Below are 24,696 nucleotides of genomic sequence, written 5' to 3' on the forward strand. Positions count from 1 at the left end.
GGCAGCGGCAGAGTGAGATTCTGTCTCCCAAAAACCCTTAAGATGGTAAATTTTGTGTTAAATTCATCCAATATAGCTATCAGCATCCCTCCAGAACTGGGCTAAGCCAAAGGAACCAAATTTGCTTTAACAACAGAGACTGTATCTAAGCTCCCACGTGGATCTCTTCGTCCACACTCATCTGTTTTTCTCTCTGAGACAGCTCAGTTCTCTTACCCTAAGCCTGACTTGTCTACTGCGTTGGTCCTTGTGGTGGGATACCACAGCTCACCTTGTTTCTGGGTGTCCATCTCTGCTTCAGAGATCAGCCACGGGTTCTTGGGAATCTCTTGGACTCAATTCCTCATCCTGATTCAGCTTAGCATCTGTCAGGGGCCAGCCCTGGACCATGGTCTGTGGTCACATCATATGAACATGGCTATTTCCAAGGTCTCTAGGTCGATGGAGAAGAGGGAAGTTGCTAGACAAGTTATGAAAGTTCTGAGAACTGAAGGGTATTGTTACTATTTTTGGAGACAGAGTCTTTGTTGCCCAAGCTAGAGTGCTGTGGCATTAGCCTAGCTCACCACAACCTCTAACTCCTGACCTGTCTCAGCCTCCCGATAGGTAGACAACCCAGTGGGTGTTTCCTACAATCCTTTGGAACTGGTGTTCCCTGGAACATCCTAGGAAGTGAGGTGTAATGATGGCCTAAGTGAATCCGAGAGTGTTTTTGACTGTCAGGACCTATTGCATTTCCTGAGGCTCTATTGCTGGTAGTAGAATCATCAGACCAAAAATATGAAAACATTTACAACTCTTGATATGTATTGCTGAATTTGTTTTCTAAGCAATTGCAAATTATGCCAATTTGGGTCTTATTTTGAGGCACATTCACTAGCATCGGATGACAGATTTTAAAAATATGGCATAATGTTGAGGTTTTAATTTCAATTACTTTGATTACATATAAGACCAAATCTTATCTTTATTAGCTGTTTGCTTTTTCTTAGACTGTCTAACTGTAGTGCTTGCCTTTGTTGTATTTTGCTTCTTGGCTTTTATTTTAATCTTTTAAATATAAAATAGAACACAGATAACAGAAAACCACACAAATCAAATGTATAACTTGAGGAATTATTATGAGGTTACCCAACTCAGGCAAGAAATGGAAAATTGCTAGCCATCCGGGCAGCGCCTGTGGCTCAAAGGAGTAGGGTGCCAACCCCATATGCTGGAGGTGGAGGGTTCAAACCCAGCCCCGGCCAAAAACTACAAAAAAAAGAAAAAATTGCTAGTCACCCCTACATACTCTTTCTTGGGCCCTGTTACAATCACAGTTCTCTCCTTCTCTTCAAAGTAACCACTGATTGATTTTCTTTAAATAGGATTTTTTTAAAAATCCCTTGTTAAATTTCTTGCAGATATGTTAATGCTGTTGGTTGTTTGCTTTTTATTTTGAGTTTTAAAAAATGAACTTACAGAAGGTTTCCATTGATAACAAGTCAAATCTACCATGATTTTTCCTGGTAGCTTCTAATCCAAGATGGCTTTATACTGCTCCCTCCTTCCTGGCAACCAGTTCTAGGGTATATTTATTAAGTCTACCTCTTTTTTTTTTCCTAATTAATTACTTAATTCCTGGTGAATTTTCATTTTGTCCTTTTAAAATTTCTTATTCTGGAAGATTATTTGGTTTATATATTCTTCCCTGGCCCTTTAAAACATAATGAAACAATTTTAAGGCTATGAATTTACCTCTCAGTATGGCTTTACCTGGTTTCCTACTGGTATTTGTTCTGTGTCTATCAATGAGTTTTGGCTTTTGTATTTAAGGAATAAAAGGTTTATCTTTACAAGGAATACAATACCTATTAATTGTTACATTTATTTAAGTCTACTTGATTAATTAGAGACTGATACTTATATGTTAATTTCTAAACACAATTTTTAACAAATTTCTGATGTTTTTGGAAAGGAAAAATTTTTGTTTGTTTGTTTGTTTTTCCTCTCCCCTTCCTCCCTTCCTTTTTCCTTCTTCTTCTTCTTCTTCTTCTATTTATTTATTTATTTATTTATTTTTGGCAGTTTCTGGCTGGGGCTGGGTTTGAACCCGCCACCTCTGGCATATGGGGCTGGTGCCCTACTCCTTTGAGCCACAGGCGCTGCCCCGGAAAGGGAAATTTTATTGCCATAGTTGTCTACCAAACATTTTTTTTTTGGCTTGTTGTCACTATTACTTAGTGTAAAAACAACTGAATCCCATTTAATATGTTTGCCTTAGATACTTTTTTTTTGTTATCCAAACATTTCCTGATTCCATTAGGAAATATTACTTGCATTCCACATGTTATGGATGTTCAAGACAAAATAATGTATAAGACGTGGTCTCTGTCCTCAAACAACTTCAAGGGGAATTAGGGGAAAGGCTACTCCTCCCATCCCCTACTGCCCCTGGCCCGTCAGTGTGCTATGCAGCCTTTTGAATCCCTACTCATTCTAGCTCCACGCACCTGCTAGGTGCCTTCAGCATCCTCCCAGCTGCCTCCATTTCTCCTTGTCTTTCTGCATAGCCATCCTCCACACAGCTTCCACAATGGTCTTCTTGCCACAGAGGACTCTGACTGTGCCACTCCTTTTGCTTTAAAAGCACCTGCTTTGCTAGGTAGAGGTGACAGGTGCACAACCTTATGAAAGTACTAAATGCCGTGGACTCGGGTGGTTTAAACTGGTTGTGGGGGGGGGTTATCTTCTATGTATTATACCACAATTTTGACAAAATGGGATAAGGAACGCCCACTCCTCAGGACGTTTTCTAGGAACGGCATAACCCTCCTTCCTTGTACATGCTTTCAGCTTGGAGAGTTTCGTTCCTCTTCTTCCTTTCCTTTTCCTTCCTTTCCTTCACCTTCAAATTCAGCTTAATTGTGATCTTCCTGGAAGCTTCCTGTGACTCTAGCCAACAGTCCCAGACTGGGTTAGGTGCTGCTGAATTCTGATGGCACCTTTTCTCCTGGGTCTGTCGCTCTGCACTGCGGTCCTTGATTTAGTGGAAAGTCGTGCTTGTTTATTCTCAAGCGTGTTATCCTGTCTCCTTTTTATCTTGTAACAGGCGTCAATTCCTTCCAAGTCTACATGGCCTATAAGGATCTCTACCAAATGTCTGACAGCCAGGTAGGTCCCCTGTCCCCCTCTCCTATCCTACAGGACTGGGCCACCATTGCCAGTGGAGGCAGCACGGGGCAGGGGAGTGTGAGAATGGCAGGGGGTGCTATGGGTTCCAGTCCCTGTTCTGGCACTGAATTGCTGTGTGACCTTGTGTCCGTCATTGCCCCTCCTGGACTTTTGTTCCTTTCTGACTATTTGAACCCTGTGGAGTAGGGGATCTCTGGCATGGTGGCTGCCCACCCGGCTTGTCTTCAGCATCATCTGGGGAGCTCATCCAAAGTTCAGCTTCTTAGAGCACATTGCACATGTCAGGAGCCTGTCCTTTGGAAAAGCCCTGCAGTTAGTTCTGGGGCTCAAGCAGGGCTGGGGACCATGTTATATTACTCTGACATGGAGACAGAACCCTCGCTTTTCCTCATACAAACCACAAGACGTTAGGCAGGTCACCTCCTGTCTCAGTTTTCTCATCTGTAAGATGTCAGACCTCTGGCCCTGCTACCATCAGACAAGTGTCACGAAGACACATGACACTAAGGAAGGTGACGCTGTACGTTGTCCTCTACTGGTAGAGACTGCCACTTACAAGGTGCCTGGCCTTCTTATACCACTGGTCTCCTAGTGTCATTTTTTTTTTTTTAAATCATTTCCTTGCCTCTGTTTGTTAGTGTGGTGACAAAGGCCAGGAGGCTACAGCCAAGCTACTCAGCTGCAGGCCCGCTGGTACCAGCAGCTTGCTGTGTAGCTAGGGAGGCTTTCCCAACCTCTCTGTTTCTTGGGTCATGTAACAGCTGCTTCGTACAGCTTGTCAGAGGCTTGAATAATTCAATCTGAGTAAAATTCTTGGGCTGTGCCTGGCAGAGTGAGCGCCATGCAGGTGTTAGTGAGCTATTACTGGTTCTCTCCAGGGAGCAGGGTAGGCAATGGGAAATCACACTCCTTCAAACACCTGGGGTTGAAGAAAACAGTTCACACCAAGGTCCCCTGGAGGGGCCTTCAAAAAACTGAAAACAGTTCAGTTTCATGGAAAAAAGTAGCACGTGACATGAAGGCAGAATTGTGATTTTCACCTGTTTCATTCTAACCACCAAATCCGGGGGCATGGATGGAATCAGGCGGACTTTCAGTGGGTTCCCAGCCATGCTTCAGGCCTCCAAGTGCCTCCCACATTTACAGTCTCACATCTGGGGCGTTGTCTTGTGTGCGTGGAGAACAAAGTTAAAATTCAGGTGCTCCTGGAGAAGGAGCTTGGTGGCGTTGGTCCTCACCAGGGGAAATGCCTGACTGCAGATTCTTCTCAGGTGGGAAGAGGACATCGGGCAGTGGGTAGGGCCCATCCTGGGTGACGGAGAGATGCTGAGTATGGTGAATGTCACCCAAGTGTGGGAGTTACTGTTAGAGAGCTGCTTCCCCCACCCCACTGTGCTTGGAAAACAACATGGGCTCTCAATTTTTTTATAAAGATGTGCACCTCTCCTGGTGTGAGTGGTGACAGGACACGTTCCACTAATTTAGCTACGAAATGTCAGTAAAACGAAAGTGATTCCTCAACACTGTTTGTCACCATTAACATCTGCAGGTGTTTCAGAGGAGCCAAGTGAAAAAGAATGCAAAAGGCAGGGCGGCGCCTGTGGCTCAAAGGAGTAGGGCACCAGCCCCGTATGTCAGAGGTGGCAGGTTCAAAGCCAGCCCAGGCCAAATACTGCAAGCAAAAAAAAAAAAAAAAAAAAAGAATGCAAAAGGCGAAACAGGCCCTGAGACTGGGGGTGCAATCACATCCCCGTGTGACGGGGTCAGTTCTGTTCCTCCCTCTGCCTCCTGCTTTTGGGTCTGGAAGATGTCAGAGCCACGGGACAATCTTTCCTTCTGATTTCTAGAACACATTCCAGGGATGTGAACGGATCAGCCATTCTGCCTCTGCAGAGGCGGGGAGTGGATGACTGGGCATGTGCAGAGGAGCAGCCTCGATACATGGTGGGCTGTGATGTTTTTATTTCACACCAATCCCTGCTTATCTCTTCTTAGCTCTATGAAGCCTTCACCTTCCTCAAAGGGCTGGGAGCTGTAATTTTGGTCCACGCAGAAAATGGAGATTTGATAGCTCAGGTGAGTGGTGTGAATTTCCTCACCTTTTATCTCTGTCTGCTTCTTGTGGCATTGGTAGTGAGGTGACCAGGTAATGAAGGATCAAACCAGGAAAGGGGTGTCAAGTCACATCCACACCACTGGAGGCCACGCGGTCTCTAGAATCTCAGTTTTCTCGCCTGTACCACAGGGATAACACGACCACCCTGTGAACCTTGAAGGGTTTGCATGAAAGACAAGTGAGACTCTGAACGAAAATGTTTTGCAAACCTGGGGAACACCAGAGGCGGTGCACACAGAAGCTGGGGGTGCTGCTTGTGCTTGGGAATCAGGACTGGGCACGATGGACAGAGCTGGGGCGTGGAGCAGGTGTTCCCACCCAGCCTCTTCCATCTTCCAGCCTTGTGACCTTATGCAAGGAACTTTATCCCACACAGACTCATTTTTCATTCAGAAACACCTAGCTGGCACTATTGTTGTGAGGATTAAAGGATATCAAGTGTTAAGGTTTGAATGTATTCCCTTGTTGCCCGAGGGATTGTGGAGTGACTGGCATCACAGGTGTAAAGCCTACTCCTGAAATAGTATGAAAGTAAGAAATGGCTACAAGTCCATGATGGCAAGTAGCGATATTCCTTATTTCCAGTCAGCTTAAATAGCCAGCTAGTCATGCACACACTGTTGATCTATAATCACACAATAGCTTTACAAAACATAGGGTAAAATCCGATTAACTTTTTCATGGTGCCTGCTGATTAACTAATATACATTTTTCTAACCCAAAACAACTATCACACATAGGTTAGCTGTTTTGCTCATGAGCCGATAAACCACAAGACCACAATAAAGAAAGAGTAGATTGTTCCTTAAAATCTCGGGAAACCCATAACAACCTGAGGGGCGGAAACTTAGTATCTGGCTTACCCATGGTCTGGAGGTCCTACAGGGTATTGCTTACATGACTTGCATGCACCAGCCTCTCGGTGGTATCCCTGGGAGTGGAGTTTTGGCTCCAATGCCCCCAGGCTTAACAGCCACATTCTGAGGTCACCAGGCCTACAACGAAACCTAGGGCAGTGAGAAATCTAAACTGCTTTTCTCAGGCCGCTTGGGCACAGAGCATATAGGCTTTTAGCCTAGATTCCCTAAAAATTCTTGTGTTGAAAATTTAATCCTTAGATTGATTTGCTAATGTATTTGGAGGTGGGACCTTGGGAGGTAATTAGGGTTAGATGAGGTCATGAGGTTGGGGCCTGTGTGACGGGATCAGCAGCTTTATAAGGAAGAGGAGAGACCTGAGCTCCTGCTCTCTCGCCACGTGACGCCCCAGCAGGAGGGCCCTCAGCACATCTCGGCACCTTGGTATTGGACTTTCTGTTCCCCAGAACCATGAGAAATGAGTTTCTTTTCTGTATACATTACCCAGTGTGTTAGAACATCAGAAACGGGACTAAGACGTCATGTATATGAGGTTTGGCACCTGACACGTAATAGACTGCAGCCGTGCAGACGTTTTGGACAGGATGAGACATGAGCATAGTCTGATCATTCTGGCCATGCAGTAGAGAATTGGATGGGTCAAGAATGAAGTCAGGGTGAATAGCCAGTTTCTACACCAGCAATTCTCATCAGAAAGGAAGAAAGGAGCTAAAGCAGATGGGAGAGGTGAGAGAGAGGGGAAGGGAAGCCCCACTTACGGGGCTCATGGACTGGATGGGAAGAGGAGGCAGCAGTCAGGGTGGCCTCTGGTCTCCAGTGCAGAGGCCTGGATCGGTCACAGTCCCACAGATCAAGATCGGGCAGAGGGGAAGGATCAGATGTAGACAATAAAAGTAGTTAATGCCAGGCATGCTGTGAAGGCGTGTGCAGACTGATGCAGCTACTTCGTGAGGGAATATAATTACCCCCATATTGCAGGCATATTGTAGGTCAGATGGGAACAATTTGCTCACCGTCACATGGGACAATAGAGCTGGGGTGTCAGGCAGTTCCACCTCGTTCCAAAGCCTAGTAGAACAACAGCAGGGTTCAGTACTTGAGATCTGAAGTGTCACCATTATGAAGGCTCAGTTTTAGTTTTCTCATCTGTGTCCTCTATAAAACTGAAATTCTTTTAAAGTGAAAAACAAACAGTGCCTCCTTTTTGTCATGTGGTAGAATGTTGTTCATTGGTAACACGTCACTAAGTCCAGCCGTCACTCAGCTAGGGGACGTCACTAAGTCCAGCCGTCACTCAGCTAGGGGACGGTACAGGAGCTCCAGGAAGTGAGGGTCACGGGGGCCGTCTCAAACCCACTAGGAGGTCTTCAGGCCCCCGTTATTGAAATGATTGATGATTATTCTCATGCTGAGTATAATCATCCACCCCGCTGTTCTCCAAAATCTCATCTCATGACAGCATTGGCTCAGAGTCTGGAATTCCATCATTGCACGTCCTATGGCGTCTGCTTTCCCCATGGCTGCAGGTGGCTGCGTTGCTAAGTTTTCTGCTCCTGCACAGCTGGGATGCCCTTCTTGTTCCAGATTATTTCTCCTGACATCATCACCAGTCCCCTCACAGGCCATTTCTAGTAATAGTCCATTTGAGGCAATTTCATATGCTCCTTCAGAAATTCTTCCTTCATTCTCCTTGCCTGGTTCTGTAGCCATGTCCACACATTTACATAGCTTTTATGATCATACCCTACCTGTGGCCCCCAAATCTGTATTAGTTACCTATGACTGCATAAGAAATTACCCAAAATGTAGCATCTTAAAATGACAAATGGTTATTTTCTTATGATCCTGTGAGTCAGGCATTGTGTGTGTTTTGCTGGGGTCTGTCCCAGGCTGCAGAGCAGGTGCAGGTGAGCAGGATACCCTGTTGGCCTCACTCAGGTGACCTTGGTGAGTGTCTTCAGGATTCAGTTCCTTGAGAGCCGTCACACTAAGGGCTCGTGCTCTTCGCTGGTGTGGCCAGGGGCGTCCCTTGGTTTCTTGCTGGGTAGGTGACTTCAGTGTGACAGTTGACTTACTTCAGAGTGGACAGGCCAAAGGGCAGGAGAGGATGGCAAGGCCAAAGCCGGGGTCTCTGTAACCTAACTTCACAAGAGACAGACATCTCTTTTGTCATGTTCTGCGGTTAGAAGCAAGGTGCTGGGTCCCACTCCAGGAAAAGAGATTCCGCAGGGGGTGAAAACCAGGACGTTCATGGTAGAAGTTGCCCACCACACCACACAGTCTTAGCTGATGTTAAACGTCATAAAAATGGAGCCACACAGATGTACTGTCTGATGTCTGACTTCATTTGCTCTGTACCAGTTAAGGTGTAGCAATGCTTTTCTACTCTACATCACTGTATAGAATTCTCCTGTGTCACTGTGTCCCAATTTATTCTCTGGTTGTTAGATATTTGCATAGTTCCAAATTTTGGGCACATTTGAGGCTTGCTCAGTCTTTTGTTAGACCCCACCTTTACATTTCTGTTCCTGCGTGCCCAGGAGTGAGACGGCTGGGTCATGGGCTGTGCGTACATTCTGCTTCTGTGGTTACCGCCACGTGGTTTTCCAGGATGCACCAACGTGCACTCCCTGCACCAGTGCGGGGAGGCCCCTCACGGGCTTGGTTTCCTCACTGCCAACTGACGCTTTAGCTGTTTTAGCTCCAGGACATCTGTCACCTTCCCGACATCTGCTCTTCAGCTTTCAAAATTTGTTCCTGGCTGGGCACGGGGGGCTCACGCCTATAATCCCAGCACTTGGGAGGCCAAGGTGGGTGGATGGCCTGAGCTCATGGGTTCAAGACCAGCCTGAGTAAGAGCAAGACCTGGTCTCTAAAAAAAATAGCCAGGCATTGTGGCAGGTGCCTGTAGTCCCCCCTTACTCGCTTAAGCCCAAGAGTTTGAGGTTGCTGTGAGCTGTGACGCCACAGCACTCTACCAAGGGCGACAAAGTGAGAGTCTGTCTAAAAAAAAAATGGTTCCTGTTGTCTCCTCTGCGTTTTCTCTTATGTGTCCTTTTCTGTTGCTTTAGTGGGGTTTCAAAGGAAACAAAAATAATGGATGTTCTCAGCCCATTATCTCTAACTAGACCTCCTGCCCTTCTCTTGGCTTTTCCTCTTTTCTATCTCTTGTCTTCCCCTCTCTTGTTTCCTCCTTTCGTCCTTACAGAAATAGTAGCTGACATTTAAACAATTTTGCAGAGGGATTTCTCTGTATAATAAAATCTTTTTGTAAACAGTTTCTAAAAATGCTCTGTAAACACCATCTTCAGTGGCTGAAATTATTCCATCGTTCACTTAAATCCACTCCAGCTGCCAGATGTTGAATCCAGTTTATGTCATTATAATCAACTCAAGCTCAGTAACCATAGATGCACAATTGAAATGATGATTTTTTTTTTCATGGTTGATAAGGCCTGGGGTTTATAGTAGGGTTGTGTCTAAGAATGATGACAAAGAAACTGAAAAAGTTAAAATTAGCATCAGCAGGCTTGGCATCTGGGCAATGTAAAAGAAAAAGAAATTAAAGCATTCCTGGGGTGGGGTAACTAGGGAACAGATGGATTGGAATCTGGGCCATCAGCTCAGGGAACCATTTCAAAGTTATATGATAGGTTTGAGGTAGTGATTTCACGCCAGAAAGATAGATACTGGGAGGAGGCCTCAGTGGCAGAGGCATGAGAGCCGGCTGCCAGTTAATGCACGCTTCCTGGGCTCCAGGTATTGTGCTGAGCCTTTTATATATGCTGTCTCATCTGCTCATTGTAGAAACTCTGTGACACAAGCACTCTGTCCCCCATGGCTCAGACAGCTTGATCAGCTTGCCCAGAGTCACAGAGATGGCCTGTCCTGGAGCTGGACACCCAGTGTAGAGCTCTTTGATGTCAGCACCATGTAGTACCCAGATGCCGTGTTTCTTCCCATAGAGAGCCCCTCAGGGAGGCTTGGAGAAGGGACGGTGCTGGGTGAGCTTCGAAGCTCATCTTATAAGCCTGCTTCCTCGCATTGATCTGAGGAGACTGAACCCAACATAAACGCAGGTGTAGACATGCAGGGCTACAGGAGAAAGGTGGGCAAGTGTGGAGGAGGGACTCTGACTCGTTGCCCCCAGCACCCTGTGCAATCCACCCGCCTCTGGGCCTCAGCTGCCTCCTCCCTCGGGGTAGGGCGCTGGAGGGGAGGCTTCTTCCAGCTCTGACATTCTGCAACCTCTAAGGCTTGGCTTCTTGTCTTATAGGAACAAAAGCGGATCTTAGAGATGGGCGTCACAGGTCCTGAGGGCCATGCCCTGAGCAGACCGGAAGAGGTAAAGACTCCCTCACTCGGTGTAACTCTGGCGTTTCTGGTGCTCAGTGCGATGCTGTTCTGGGGGGGTCCCTCACATTTCCTCCACAGGGAGTCCCAGCCCATTTTCCATTCCCTGGGAGTCTCAGGGCTGCAAACCACTCAGAGGAGCCAGAAAGAGGCTCCCCCAGGGCCCCAAGAATTTACTCCAAGGCCCCACTTTTGTGTCTAAACTCCCAAGGGCTTTATGCTTGGGATAAGGGAGCCATATGCCTCACGTTCAGTACCCTGGAAACAACTGCCCCCATCTACTGTGTCCCCAGGACATGAGAATGGATGGTCCCCGGGGGGTGGCCGCGTGTGCATGTCTGTGTGTTTCTGCGTGTGTGCATACGCACTCATGTACGTTTATGCACATGTGGGTGCATGTCTCTGTGTGTGGGGGGGGAGGGAACTGAAGGAATGAGACAGGTGCTCTAGGAGCCATGCTTTGAGTTGAGTCTGTTTGTTGATGTCCTTGTCAAAGTATTGACTAGTCCCCTGGGCCTCTGCTCAGGGCCTGTCCCTGTGCTGAGCGCGGGGGACACCAGACGTGTGTTCAGGCTGCTGGCCCCCAGGGGCTCTAGATCATCCCAGTGCTCCTCCCGAGCTGTCTGTCCCTGGCCTGTGCTGGGAGCAGAAAGGGATGGGGCGACAGTACTCACAGACGCCATAGTCCTCGTTCATCACCACATCCAGACATGTGACCAGGGGCTTCACCTTGGGAGCAGGGTGGGGGCCCTGGCAGGTGTTGGACCCATATCTGTTTTCCTCTTCTGACATAGTAGATTTCCCTCTGACCACATTTACTTAAGGAAAATTGAAGGACAGTGATTGCAGGAGAGCCTGGGAACCCGGGTGGGTGTTGCCTGCACCCTCTCCCCCGTGACCCTTGCATTTGCTGTGTTCAGCTGGAGGCGGAGGCAGTGTTCCGGGCCATCACCATCGCTGGCCGAATCAACTGCCCTGTGTACATCACCAAAGTCATGAGCAAGAGTGCGGCGGACATCATCACCCTGGCCCGGAAGAAAGGTCTGCAGCTGGCCCTGGGCCTCTGAAGGGGTGGTGGGGTCCTGGGGAGGTTCAACACCCTGAGCTTCGGGCCCCAAAGCACATTCTGAAGGGAGGCTGAGAGATGGGCAGAACGGGGGGTGATGGGTCGGTTTTATAAGCTAAATCTCTGGTGTGCCCTGTGCTAGTCCTGTGACCCTGGGTAAGTCAGGGCTATGTTCTGAGCCTCAGTTTCCTCATTTGTAGCTGGGTAACAGTCCTTGCTTTGTGGGGCCCGAGGAGAGCATGTGTTTTATAGCTCTGCCATCTTTAAAGCTCTCTCCTTAGGTTTCGGATGGAACCAGGGTGGTCCTCATGCCCACCCTCTCCCTGATCCAGAGGCACCAATCTGAGTTGGGTCACCTAGGCCCCAACCAGGGCCGCACGGTTGGTGCCTTTGCCCTGGGGCCACTACGGGGCCACAGGGAGAGTCTCAGCTGAGGGCTGGGAAGGAGGAAGCACTTCTCTGAGCCAGAAGAGTCTTGCGGATAGCCTTGTATTGGTCTGAAGGAAGTCAGCTGTCCAGCTCTGACATAGACGTGTTCCTTTGTCTTCAAGCTTCTGTCTCTCCATCTCTGAAATGTACCCAGACACCTAGTGGTCAGGAAGCCCTCGCGGAGGCCGTGCCAAGGCCCAGGTGCCAGGAAGCTGGTAGTTAATGTCTTTCTCAGCTCCAGATCAGCCATTTGCTTCCTGCCTTGGTATCCTCATCTTGAGAGGGGCTTGCTGGCCTGAGGACTGTGAGGGCGAATACTACAGCTCATGTAGCTGGGTCTGCTGGATGGGCCCTAACTGGGCTCGGGCCTTCTCGGCAGGACACTCAGAGGGGCTTGAGTGCAGTCCTATGTTTCCTTTGACGGTGGGGTCTGCAAGTCCCCAACAGTCATCAGAGCAAGAATGAAGGAGGATGCTCAGAGCAGGCTTCCCTCCCTAACTCAGACAGTCAGACCGACAGACGGATGAGACAGAGAAGGAAGGGTGGAGAGGGGGGTCCCCTACACAGGTTGCTGGCTAGAACCCTTTGGTCCTAAGGACCCCAGGACACCCCCCAGGGTAATGTCGGCCCTGTTCACTCTTACATCCTGTGAGGCTGATGTGGCAGCTGTGGGTCGGGGGAGATGGCCACCTGGGAATAAAAGCCAGTGACACAGCACAAACCCTGCATGGGCGTCAGCATGCTGTGGGTACTGAGCTCACAGCAACCCTGGATGGGAAGTGTGGCTGCCTCTGGGTGAAGGAAATTTTAGTGATTATATTTGATCTTATGTCCAAAGTGTTATTTCAACATGTCATCAATATAAAAGCCATTAATGAGATATTTTGCAAGATTTTTTCTGTACTATCTTCAAAATCCAGTGTATACCTTATACTTCCAGCACAACTCTCTTCAGATTAACCTTAACCTCTGCTTGGTAGCCTACCTGTGGCTCGGGGCTGCTTTATAGGACAGAGCAGCTTTGGACTCCAAATAACTTCAGTGTTTTTAGGGGGAAAATGACAAACCGAGACGGGAGGAGCACAGCTCGCTCCGCATTTTAAAGATGAGGTTGCTGGGGCTCAGAGAGGTCGCTGAAATCTGAAAGCAGCAGCAGCCAGAGTTAAGCATGTGGGCTCTGTGCTAAACCGTACAGTGGCCTCTCGCCACATGTTGCTATTTAAGTTAAATAATGGTAACTAAAATGGACACATTAGTTCCTCAGTGGCACCAGTCACATGCTGTGCACCACTTCAGCACAGTCAAGTGCTGAAGAAATGCATGTGTCCAGCAGCTGTCTGCTGGGCAGCTCAGACCCTGAGCACCCCTGTCACTGCAAGGAGAGGTGCTGGACAGCACAGCCTAGTGTGGGACCCTGGAGCTCACACCCGGCTGGCTTCTCCCCCTGGGCAGCAGGGGCTCTCCACTCAAATTTCCAGTGCAAAGATTATGTACTTGGAGTCTGGGGAGCCCTACCTAGGGGCTTCTTCTTGGGACAAGCCCATCTGGTTTACTCCTTGGAAAGCTGGTGGGCACATTGGGAAGTTGCGTGGGGAAGCAGCCCCCGGCCCTGGGGTGGGACCACAGATATGTGTTCTGAAGCTCCCAGTGTTCCCCTTGCCCTGAGCCCTGGGGACCCCCAGCGGTGCTCCAGAATAAGTCTCCCTGTGTTGGTCTCTTACCTGGCCTTATGTCACTTCCTCAGTTCCCAGCTGGTGTTTCCAGAGTCACCTCTGAAATAAAACGCGTAAGCTAGATAACATATTTGAAGATCTGTTCTGGCAGAACCCAAACTAAGACAGCAAATCACACCTCTGTGCCTCAGTTTATAAATCTATAAAAAGAGATAAATAAGAAGTCCAAGTACTGGGCGGTGCCTGTGGCTCAGTGAGCAGGGCGCCAGCCCCATATACCGAGGGTGGCGGGTTCAAGCCCAGCCCCAGCCGAACTGCAACAAAAAAAATAGCCGGGCGTTGTGGCGGGCGCCTGTAGTCCCAGCTACGCGGGAGGCTGAGGCAGGAGAATTGCTTAAGCCCAGGAGTTAGAGGTTGCTGTGAGCCGTGTGACGCCACAGCACTCTACCGAGGGCAATAAAGTGAAACTCTGTCTCTACAAAAAAAAAAAAAAAAAAAAAGAAGTCCAAGTACTAAAAGCAGTAACTGTGGACAAGATTGCCAAGTGGCTCAGCCGTTGTCATCTCACCAAGGGCTTGGCAGGGTGCTGAGCACAGGTTGGGGTGGGCTGGTCACTGCAGTGTGGGTGAAAGGCAGGCTGCACTCTCTCTTTCTGCTAGACTCACTCTCCCACCTCCAAAAATCTTCCATTTTTGTGCCTCCAATACCATTTGCTTTGTGTTTGCCTCTCCCAGGCCCCCTGGTTTTCGGAGAGCCCATTGCAGCCAGCCTGGGGACCGACGGCACCCATTACTGGAGCAAGAACTGGGCCAAAGCTGCAGCGTTTGTGACCTCCCCTCCTCTGAGCCCTGATCCCACCACGCCGGACTACCTGACCTCCCTGCTGGCCTGGTGAGAGTCGTAGGGACCTGGGGCTGGGGGAGGCAGCTGGGGCTTTTAGGGGCAGAGAATTGATAGGGGGAACCACAGTCTGCTTTAGACTATTGTAGAGGAGGCTTTAGCCAGGTGCTTGGAGAGACAGAGCTCCAGAGGGCTTACAGCAGGCTGTCCATTGTATCCAATAACTGTTCCATTCCCCTTTGTTGACCACCTCCTGTTCGTTCAGCAGCTGTTTGAGCAGCTACTCCAGGGCCTATGCTGTGCGGGGAAGCACCCAGGATTAGGTATGAGACCAGCTGTACCACTCCAGGCACAGCACATTACCTGTAATATCTCTTGCTGGGTGTATATGAAATGGGTGTGGGATACAGTACCCACCTTGGCGCTGGGTCAGACACAGGCAGGCAAAGGAGCTGGAACTTAGGGCTCAAGAAGTGGCCACTGCTACCTGCAGAGCTCCTGCTGTGGCCCGTGCACACCATAGGAGTGCGGCCATCTTAGCCTGTTCCTTCTGTGTATCAGCTGCTGTGAGGTGAGAAGGCTTAGTGACAGCGAGGCGACACGGGGAGGCTAAGAGGTGAGGTGTACAGGCTGCTCTGGGAACAGGTGCATGCTCAGAACCTACGAAAGGCTTGCAAAACCTTCATCGAGGAGGCAAGTAGGAGTTTGCTGGGTGGGCGAGGGTAAGGTAGGGCTTCTCTGCAGAGGGAGCTGCCTATGCAGGGCAGGGAGGGGAAGGGGTGTGCACCCCAGGTGATACAGAACCCCTGACTTGCATATCCTAGGCCCTCACCATCTGCAGCTGAGGTCCCTGGGCAGCTCACGTTTCCTAAGTCCAAAAGGAACTCCTGATTCCCCCTGCAAAGTGGCTGCCACAGTCTTGTCCTTCTCAGAAAGTGGAAGGAATGTGGGCCAGAGGTCCTGCAATCTCACGGCTTCTCATCTCCTTTGCTGTGACCATCCTGGCTCCAGCCATTGTCCGTCCTGGGCTCCCAGCCATCCTTCCTCTTTGCACACACCTCCTCCTCTGGCCACATCTCAATCTGCATTTGACAGATGCCCAGACAGTTTAGAACCTAAGTTAGACCAAGCCACCCATTTGCTGGGAAACTTCAGTGATTTTCCCTCTCAGGGTGAAACCCAAGTCCTCACAGTGATGTGCAAAGCAAAGCACGAGTCCATCCTCACTTCTCAACTAGCTCCTTCATCCTCAGCCTCTGAGGACTCTGGACACCAGGCAGGATCACACCTTCGGACCCCTTGCCCCCTGCCCCCCGCCCCAGCACTCTCCCTGCTTAGATTCATATGGTTTCCTCCTCCGTATCCTACAGATCTTCACTGGAAGGCTTCCTCGGTGAGCCGTTTTCTGATCATTCTCTAACGAGGTGGCCTTAGTCCTTCCCCAGCATCACACACGCTGCCTGCTGACGCAGCCTGACACTTGCTGTCACAGCACCCCTGGGTCTCATCCACTCCTGCCCGCTGCCCTGCTCCCCCATCCCTCCCCAGACACCAGGGGCTTTGCCTTTTCTTGTTCTTAGACTCATCCCCATCACCTCGTCACCTTAAATCCTACCAGGCACATGGGAAAGTGTGACACATTCTGTTGATTGAGTGACTGTAAATTCTAAATATTCTGTGTACCTAAGTGATTCCTGACACGTGCTGGGCCCCTGAATTGGAGGTTAGCCCCAGCCTGCATTTGTAATCGCAAAGTAACGGTCCCCTCATTCCATTCACTTGGTGCTTTCAAAACACTGAAGGACTAAAGACCAAACCTCAATGAACTTGAGCCACTTTGCTGTTATCAATGGGGCAGGGGTGTGTGTTTGTTTTGAGACAGAGTCTTGCTCTCTTGCCCCTGCTAGAGTGCCATGGCTTCAGCCTCGCTCACAGCAACGTCAAACTCCTGGGCTCAAGTGATCCTCCTGCCTCAGCCTCCTGAGTAGCTGGACTACAGGCACGTGCCACCACATCCAGCTAATTTTTCTATCTTTAGTAGAGACAGGGTCTTACTCTTGCTCAGGCTGGTCTTGAACTCCTGAGTTCAAGCAACCCACCTGCCTCAGCCTCTCAGCTTGCTGGGATTACAGGCGTGAGACATAGCGCCGGGCCAGTATTACTGTTTTGTTCTGCAAACACAGCACAGAGCCCTAGCAAGGCCTTCCACCAGCCACCTTCCACTGAGAAGGTAATGTCAGGTCATGTGGCTTGCTTTATGACATGCAGTGGCACGAGGCCAGTATCACAAACAGGGCGTCCCTGACTTGTGACACATAGGCATGAGCTAGAGGGCTTCTCTCTTACCCACTGGCTTACTTGTATATTTATTCATTAATTTATTCATTACAAGTAATACATTTTTTCCTCATTTTAGCAAGGTTGACATGAAGTTCATCACACAATCACTTTTATTTTATTTATTTATGTATTTATTTAATGGGTTATCTGTGTTCGTGTGGTCAACTTTATTTTGACTTATATTTTTGGAGATAGAGTCTCACTCCGTCACCCTCGGGAGAGTGCCGTGGCAACAATGCTCACAGCAATCTCAAACTCTTGGGCTTAAGTGACTCTCTAACCTCAGCCTCCTGAGTAGGCTATTTTACAATACTCAGCTGTTTTTTAAGAGATGGGGTCTCACTCTTGCTTAGGCTGGTCTCAAACGCCTGAGCTCAAGCCATCCACTTGCTTCAGCCTCCCTGAGTGTTGGAATTACAGGCGTGAGCCACCATGCCCGGCCGCAACAATCGATTTTAAAGAGAAGAGGTCAGATGGAGAAGAGAGAGGGCAGGAGGCCTGCGTTTTTGGAGCCGCCGGGTGAATCCCTGAGTCAGTTCATTTGATCGGTTTGCTGTCCACATGGAACACCTTCATCTCTGCCTGGCCAGGGGCGGCAGAGCTACGGCTTAAAAACAGGCCTGTCAGATTTACAAAGCAAAATCATGTCCAAACAGGGCTGCCCCCAGGGGTTGTGAGGTTCATGGGAGCAGAGTGACCCTTCCTCAGCATCCTCAGCACTGGGCATGCACCTGCACTGTCCTCAGGCACCTGAGGCCTCCGGACCCAGCATGGTTTCCATGGCAGGAGCACACGCATGTACTCACAGACTCCGGATTTTAGGGTGGGGCTAGCCTCCTCATGTCTGGTGGATCCAGGGTGCTTCCCCAGCCCAGCCCAGAGCCCGCACTACAGGGCAGCTGCCTGCTGATCCCCAGCTGAGGGCTTTTTCCAAGACATCAGAGGCCATAGAGACATCTAGATACACTTGCTGATGCTGACAGGATGCCCAGAATCCTCTTCCCAAAGCCTTCTGGGATCTTAGGCTCCAGGGCCTATGCCCAGTTTCCCCTTCAAAGCAAGCTCAGGTCTGAACTCCACCTTGCTTTGTCTTTGCCAGTGGGGACCTACAGGTCACAGGCAGCGGCCACTGTCCCTACAGCACAGCCCAGAAGGCAGTGGGCAAGGACAACTTCACTCTGATCCCTGAGGGCGTCAACGGGGTTGAGGAGCGGATGACTGTCGTCTGGGACAAGGCGGTGGTAAGGCGTCGCCGTCCCTCCTCTCGGGCTTCACACACTCCGGGTTCTCAGATCTTGGAGGCAGAAGCAGAGCTCCAGGACGGCCCACGAAGGGACATGTGACTCCTGAGCGAGCAGGGTGTGTCCTGGAGGATCCCCTGCGCTCACAGATAATGCAGTTTCCATTTATAGTTTAAGAATGAAAAGTGTTTTGTTTTTAACCACATTTGGTTCATGGGAAGATGGCTTTGCAAACCGTGCATGTGTGTGCACGCATGTGGGCAGGAGTGTGCTGTGGGTAGGGGTGTTCAGTGGGAAGAGAGAATTCTTGGTGCACAGCAAGCCTGGGGCCACACTCTTGTCATTGACCTGAGACTGGGGGACATACCCCTGTAGAATAATTGGCTTTCCTCCTTCACGAGGCCGGGTCTTTTGTGCTCTTTGAGGAAGGCATGTTTTCAGCTAGGGAGAGGAGAGATTCCAGACCTTTTGAGGACCCCAGCTGGGAGGCTCGCACCTCACCTGCCACCCCTCTGCCTGGCCCAGTTACAAGCTGCCGTTTTCACCTGTGGGTCTTGCCTTCAGGCTACTGGCAAAATGGATGAGAACCAGTTTGTCGCTGTCACCAGTACCAATGCAGCCAAGATCTTTAACCTGTACCCAAGAAAAGGGCGGATTGCTGTGGGCTCTGACGCCGATGTGGTCATCTGGGATCCGGACAAAGTGAAGACCATAACAGCCAAAAGTCACAAGTCGGTAAGTCCCGGCGTATCCATGAAGCTTAGATAAACGATTCTTGTCTGGTGATCATTTTAGATGCCTCAGATTATTAAGAATCATTTGTGAATTTTGCAACTGGGATATGATCTGCTATCTAGCCTGACTCAGTCATTCACATCTCTCCTCCGGTTGGAGAGAATGGAAAGGGCGTGGAGCAGGCGTCGCGCGGCCGCCCCTGTGGTCTGTGGGCATCCTGCTCTCTTTCTCCCTCCCTCACTCTCTCTCTTCCCCGCTTTCTGCTGGCTCCTGCCCACAGATGTGTGTATTCTCAACCACCCACCACGGCTCACCTCCCATACAGTAAGCCCCCGGGCTCAGAGAGGACAAGTATTAGGTCCGAGGGTCTTTCTTCAATCTGACTGTGAAGCTGGAGAGGATTTGATCTGGCACGTTAGAAACCTCTCACTTGATTTTCTTGCCAGCTGCTAAAAGACAGGAAGGAAGGGGTCAGCCCCAGGGCGGATGAGGGGAACATTCTTCCATGTTTCACACCCCAAGCCTACGACTGTGGGTTGTTTTTACTTTCTATCTTCTGTGCCCTTGACTTCAGCACTCATCTGGCAAACTCACTGACATACAGAGATGGCACAAGACACCTGTGCCTCCCTGAGTCTCCCTTCCACACCCCCTCCGTGTGCCAGCCGTTGTCTTGGGTCCAGATGCACATGACAGTCACAGATACAGAGCCACCACCTGGTCTCTGGCTTACTGAGTCCGTGAAAGGACGCCGGCCCGAAGCAGAGTGTGTGCACACAGCGCTGGCTGTGCCCCTGAATCACTTGCTGGTGAGGGAGGAGAGGGCAGGAGTGGTGACAGGATTCTAAGCACAAAGAAGCCACAGGAGGCCGGGCGGTGGCTCGCACCTGTAATCCTGGCCCTCTGGGAGGCCGAGGAGGGATTGCCTGAGCTCAGGGGTTCAAGACCAGCCTAAGCAAGAGCAAGGCTGAGGCAAGAGGAACTCTTGAGCCCAAGAGTTTGAGGTTGATGTGAGCTGTGACACCACGGCACTGTACCCAGGGTGGCAGAGTGCGACTCTGTCTCAAAATAAAAAAAAAGGCCGCAGGAATTGTTTGGAGCAGCCGTGAGCGTGTCCGAGGTCCCCACTAGCTGCCACTGTCCTCGCCCACCTCACCAGTGTGCAATCATCCACACTGTAAACCATGTTCCCTGGTGACACCACCGGCTTCCTGCCTCCCCCATGTCCAGGGAACAGGGTCTGGAGGAGACGAGCCTGAGGTGTCCTCCCCTGGAGAAGGATTCATGCTGTTCTTCGCATGTACACTTCACAGGGCATGGAGTTATGTCATCAGCTGTGAGTGCTGTGATGTGTGTACACAGAATCCTACAGACTGGGTAACTTACAAAGAAAAGAAATTTATCTGGCTCACATTCTGGAGGCCGGGAAGTTAGTGATCCCCCCTCTCTTTTAATAGCATCACAATGGCAATTAAATATCAGCGTGGGCTTCAGGGAGAAACACAGACCATGGCAGAGAGCACGCCACTTGTGTCGTCTGCCGCAGGAGCTGCTTCTGGCTTCACAAGTTTACCCTGGTCTAACCAAGAGGGTGGGTGTCTAAGTCAGCTACTCAAAGGCCACCTGATGAGGGCCCAGGAGGAGCAGACCCAGCCCGTGAGGCCCCCTCTTTCTCTTTTATCTCTGTGTCCCAGAGGCCGTGGCTTTGCACTCAGGAGTGGGGATTCCAGTCACTATTATAGTCCTCACCTCATTGAATCCTCACAGCATGGGTCTAAGTTAGTCTACTGGTACCAGTAAAGGGACAGAGAGGGGATATGGGTGTTAATTTACTGTGGCTGCCCTACCAAAGTGCCACAAACTGGAGGGTCAGACAACAGAAATGCTTTCTCTAGCCAGGTGTTGTGGCGGGCACCTATAGTCCCAGCTACTCAGGAGGCTGAGGCAAGAGAATTGCCTAAGCCCAAGAGGTGGAGGTTGCTGTGAGCTGTGACACCACGGCACTCTACTGAGGGCAACAAGGTGAGACTCTAAAAAAAAAAAAAAGAGAAAAAGAAAAGAAACTCTTTCTCTCACAGTTCTGGAGGCGAAAAGTTGGGAGTCAGGTGTGGGCAGGGCAGGCCCTCTCTCCAGGCTCCCATGGAGGACGTGTCTCTCTCTCAGCCTCTGGGGTTCCTAACTGTCGCTGGCGTTCCTTGGCAGGGAGACGTATCACCCAGCCCCATCTGTCATCACAAGGTGCTCCCTGTGAGTCTTATGGTCTTAGGAGGATGCCAGTGATTGGATTTTGGACCCATCATATCGCTGTGTGACCTCATCACTTGTAGAAACCTTATTTTCTTTCTTTCTTTCTTTTTTTTTTTTAATAGAGGCAGAGTTTCACTTTGTCGCCCTCAGTAGAGTGCCAGGGCGTCACAGCTCACAGTAACCTCCAACTCCTGGGCTCAAGTGATTCTCTTGCCTCAGCCTCTCCCGAGCAGCTGGGACTATAGGCGCCCACCACAACTCCTGGCTATTTTGTTGTTCCAGTTTGGCCAGGGCTGGGTTCGAACCTGCCACCCTACTGAGCCACAGGCACTGCCCAGAAACCTTATTTTCAAATCAGGTCACATTCTGAGCTCCTTGGGGTTAGGACCTTAACATATCTTTTCCAGGAGCATAGTTGTACCTGTAACAAAAAGTAATGTGCCTGAGGTGACCCAGCTGAGAAGCTGTCCTCTTCAGACCAAACGCAGGGAGGCGTCCCCTCCCTGTGCGGGGTTCAGACTTGAATTCTGTTCACAGCAGCAAGAGGGGAGTGTAGGATACCATGAGGCAGTTTGGAAAAGTTCCTTCTTCCCTGGGAAGCAATACTGTTCACATACAGCAGGGGAGTAATGTTTTCAGAACATGGTTGAGAAATGCTATGTTAGAGGTTAGTTTTATTTTTATGTTTTTGAACATTCTACCTTTCTTTTAACATTCCTTAGAGATCATTCCTTATATATTGATCAGTGATTAAATGTTAAAATTTACTATAGAAGGGAAACAAACTTTATTTGTTTCTACCTTAGTGGGAGACACCTTTGCTTGCAAGGGCCCCATCGTACGTGAACTTGCCTGTTATATACGTACTGACAATTCGTTTTTTAGAACCTTTTTATTGATAAATAATTCATATTCCATAAATGTCATCATTATAAAGTATATAGTATAGTGGTTTTTAGTATCCTGAGAAGGTTGTACAATCATCATTAATTCCAGGCTGTTTTCATTACCCCTCAAAAGAAATCCTGTACCCATTGGCAGCCAGTCCACATTCCTGCCCCTCAGACCCTATCAATACCAATCTACTTCTTTCTTTATGGATTTATTGTGGATTTTTTTTTTTTGAGAGGGGGAGTCTCACTATGTCGCCCTCGGTAGAGTGCCGTGGCATCACAGTTCATAGCAACCTCAAACTCTTGGGCTCAAGGGATTCTCTTGCCTCAACCTCCCAAGTAACTGGGACTACAGGCGCCTGTCACAACACCTGGCTATTCTTTATTTTTTTGGTTGTTGTTGTCATTGTTGTTTAGCAGGCCCGGTCTGGGTTCAAACCCACCCGCCCCAGTGCATGTGGCCAGTGCCCTATCCACTTAGCTACGGGTGCAGAACCTGTGGACTTTTCATATAAATGGATCACACAGTGTATTGCCTATTATGTCTACATAAAGGGGCAGCTTGGGTCAGTACCATATTCCTTTTATGGACAAATGAACCACACCTTGTTCTTTCATTCATCAGTTGACCAGCTATCTTTTAAAGTGTTGTTTAAAAGAAATGGATAATAGTAGCCATCCCTGGGAGGAAATAAGGGAACTGGGGCATTTTTTAAAATATTAGTTTTTCATACTATCTAAATATTTTGCATTGTTTGTGTGTTATTTTTAAGAAATGAAGTGATTGATTTTTAAAATTCCATATACTTGCCAAATTTAGAATGTGGCATTTGTAGTATAATCTGATTCTTCAAGTTAGGAGTCCCACCATAGCACATCACTTCTTCATCAGGAGTGGGAGCAGCGCACCTGCTGGAGGGTTGGCCAGTCTGTACCTGTAGATGGGTGACTGGCTTCTTGTGTCACCTCTCAGCACTCGCCATCCATACACTTCAGCAAAGTTACAAATCACTCCCTGGACGGGTCACTTCAGGGTGACTCTGGAAGAATCAGATTAGCAAATTCTGTAATGGAAAACATGCTCTCTGCCTGGATTTGGAAGGCAGCGGCCGGCAAAGTGGCTGGAACAGTAGGAACAGCTGTGTGCAGAAGATTGTTTGCCTGCGAACCCCAAGGGTGCATCTACAAAACACCAAGAAGTGTAAAAAGATCTGTTGGCTGATTATCCATCAAATAAAGAATTGATAACTTTTTAATGGAGTAAAAAACCATGTTGGAAAATAGAATGGAAATCAAAATCGTGTTTTTTTTTATTGTTGTTGTTTTGAGACAGAGTCTCCCTCTGTCACCCTGGGTAGAATGTTGTAGCATCATCATAGCTCACAGCAACCTCAGACTCTTGCTGAGTAGCTGGGAGTACAGGCACCCACCCTAATGCCCGCTAGTTTTTCCATTTTTAGTAGAGATGGGGGAGGGTCTCGCTCTTGCTCAGGTTGGTCTTGAACTTCTAAGCTCAGGAGATCCACCAATCTGGGCCTTCCAGAGTGCTGGGATTACAGGAGTGAGCCACTGCACCTGGCCTCTTAAAATCCTGTTTATAAGAACAGTAAAAACCAAAGACTTACATAAATTCAAGAACTTTTATACTAAGAAGATTCAATATAGTGAACATGCCAATTCTAATTTAATTGTTAAATTTGACATGATCTCATCAGAAAATTCGATAGTTTTTTTGTTTTTTGTTTTTAACTCAGAAAGCAGAGTTCTTATACGGTCACTGTGAAAATCGCCAAAACACCTCTGAACAAAGGGAAACGGAGGAGAGCGCATTAGTGACCCCAGTTATTAAAATATATTGTAAAGCTGTCAAACCAGTTGGTATGTGGACAAGAGAAAAAGAGAACATGTGCTGATTTGGTTTCCAGTAAAGGAGACAAATTAAAATTAGCCAGGAAGAGGTGGTTACTCAGTCACCTGGGAGAACACTTGGCTGGGAAGGCTTGGCCTCTGCCCTAGTTACAAAGCAAACTCAAAATGTATCAAAGATTGAGATGAAATGAATTTATGAGTGGACTAGAATGAAGTATACATTAAAAAAAATCATTTTAAAGGAGAGAAGACCTTGTTAAACATGATACAAAACTTAGAAATGATAAAGGAGGTGGGACAGGGTAGCTCACACCTGTAATCCCAGCACTCTGGGAGGCTGAGGCGGATGGATTGCTTGAGCTCAGGATTCTAGACCAGCCTGAGGCAAGAGAACTGCTTGAGCTCAGGAGCTCGAGTGTGCTGTGAGGTATGATGCTATGGCTCTCTAGCCTGGGGCAACAGAATGAGACTCTGTCTCAAAACAAAAATAGAAGTCATAAAGGAAAAGATTGGTCTGTTTGACCATTAACTACATAAAAATTTAATAAACTAACCCTCTGGCCGCTTCCTCAAACTTAACTTTATCTGAGTTCTAAAGACAGGACAAGGGGTAGGGGAGTGTTTGCAACACACGTAACAAAGGATAAATTCATTAACATTGCATGTGTACTTAGAAATCAGTAAAAAACATATATATATATTTATATGTTTTTGGAGTCTTGATATATGTGTGTGTGGGTGAGGGTGTGTATCAAGACTCCAAGAAATAGAGTAATTTGTAAACCACAGTTAACACAGTAAGAAATAAAGAAATGGTGTTGATTTAGAAAGAGACCCACTCT

General features: G+C 48.7%; 1 protein-coding gene across 6 annotated transcripts in view; it reads left to right on the top strand.

Annotated features, from left to right (window-relative positions):
• CRMP1 (collapsin response mediator protein 1) overlaps positions 1-24,696 on the top strand; it is an 88,100-nt gene that overhangs the window by 47,711 nt on the left and 15,693 nt on the right. For all 6 annotated transcript variants that reach the window (XM_053565918.1, XM_053565919.1, XM_053565920.1 and 3 more), the window contains exons 5-11: positions 3,092-3,153; positions 5,170-5,250; positions 10,445-10,513; positions 11,442-11,562; positions 14,424-14,580; positions 17,969-18,110; positions 18,675-18,845. In XM_053565918.1, the coding sequence (XP_053421893.1) occupies positions 3,092-3,153; positions 5,170-5,250; positions 10,445-10,513; positions 11,442-11,562; positions 14,424-14,580; positions 17,969-18,110; positions 18,675-18,845 (803 nt within the window). The remainder of the gene's footprint in view (positions 1-3,091; positions 3,154-5,169; positions 5,251-10,444; positions 10,514-11,441; positions 11,563-14,423; positions 14,581-17,968; positions 18,111-18,674; positions 18,846-24,696) is intronic.

The sequence above is a fragment of the Nycticebus coucang genome, chromosome 17 (genome assembly GCF_027406575.1).
Source record: "Nycticebus coucang isolate mNycCou1 chromosome 17, mNycCou1.pri, whole genome shotgun sequence".
Taxonomy (NCBI): Eukaryota; Metazoa; Chordata; class Mammalia; order Primates; family Lorisidae; genus Nycticebus; species Nycticebus coucang.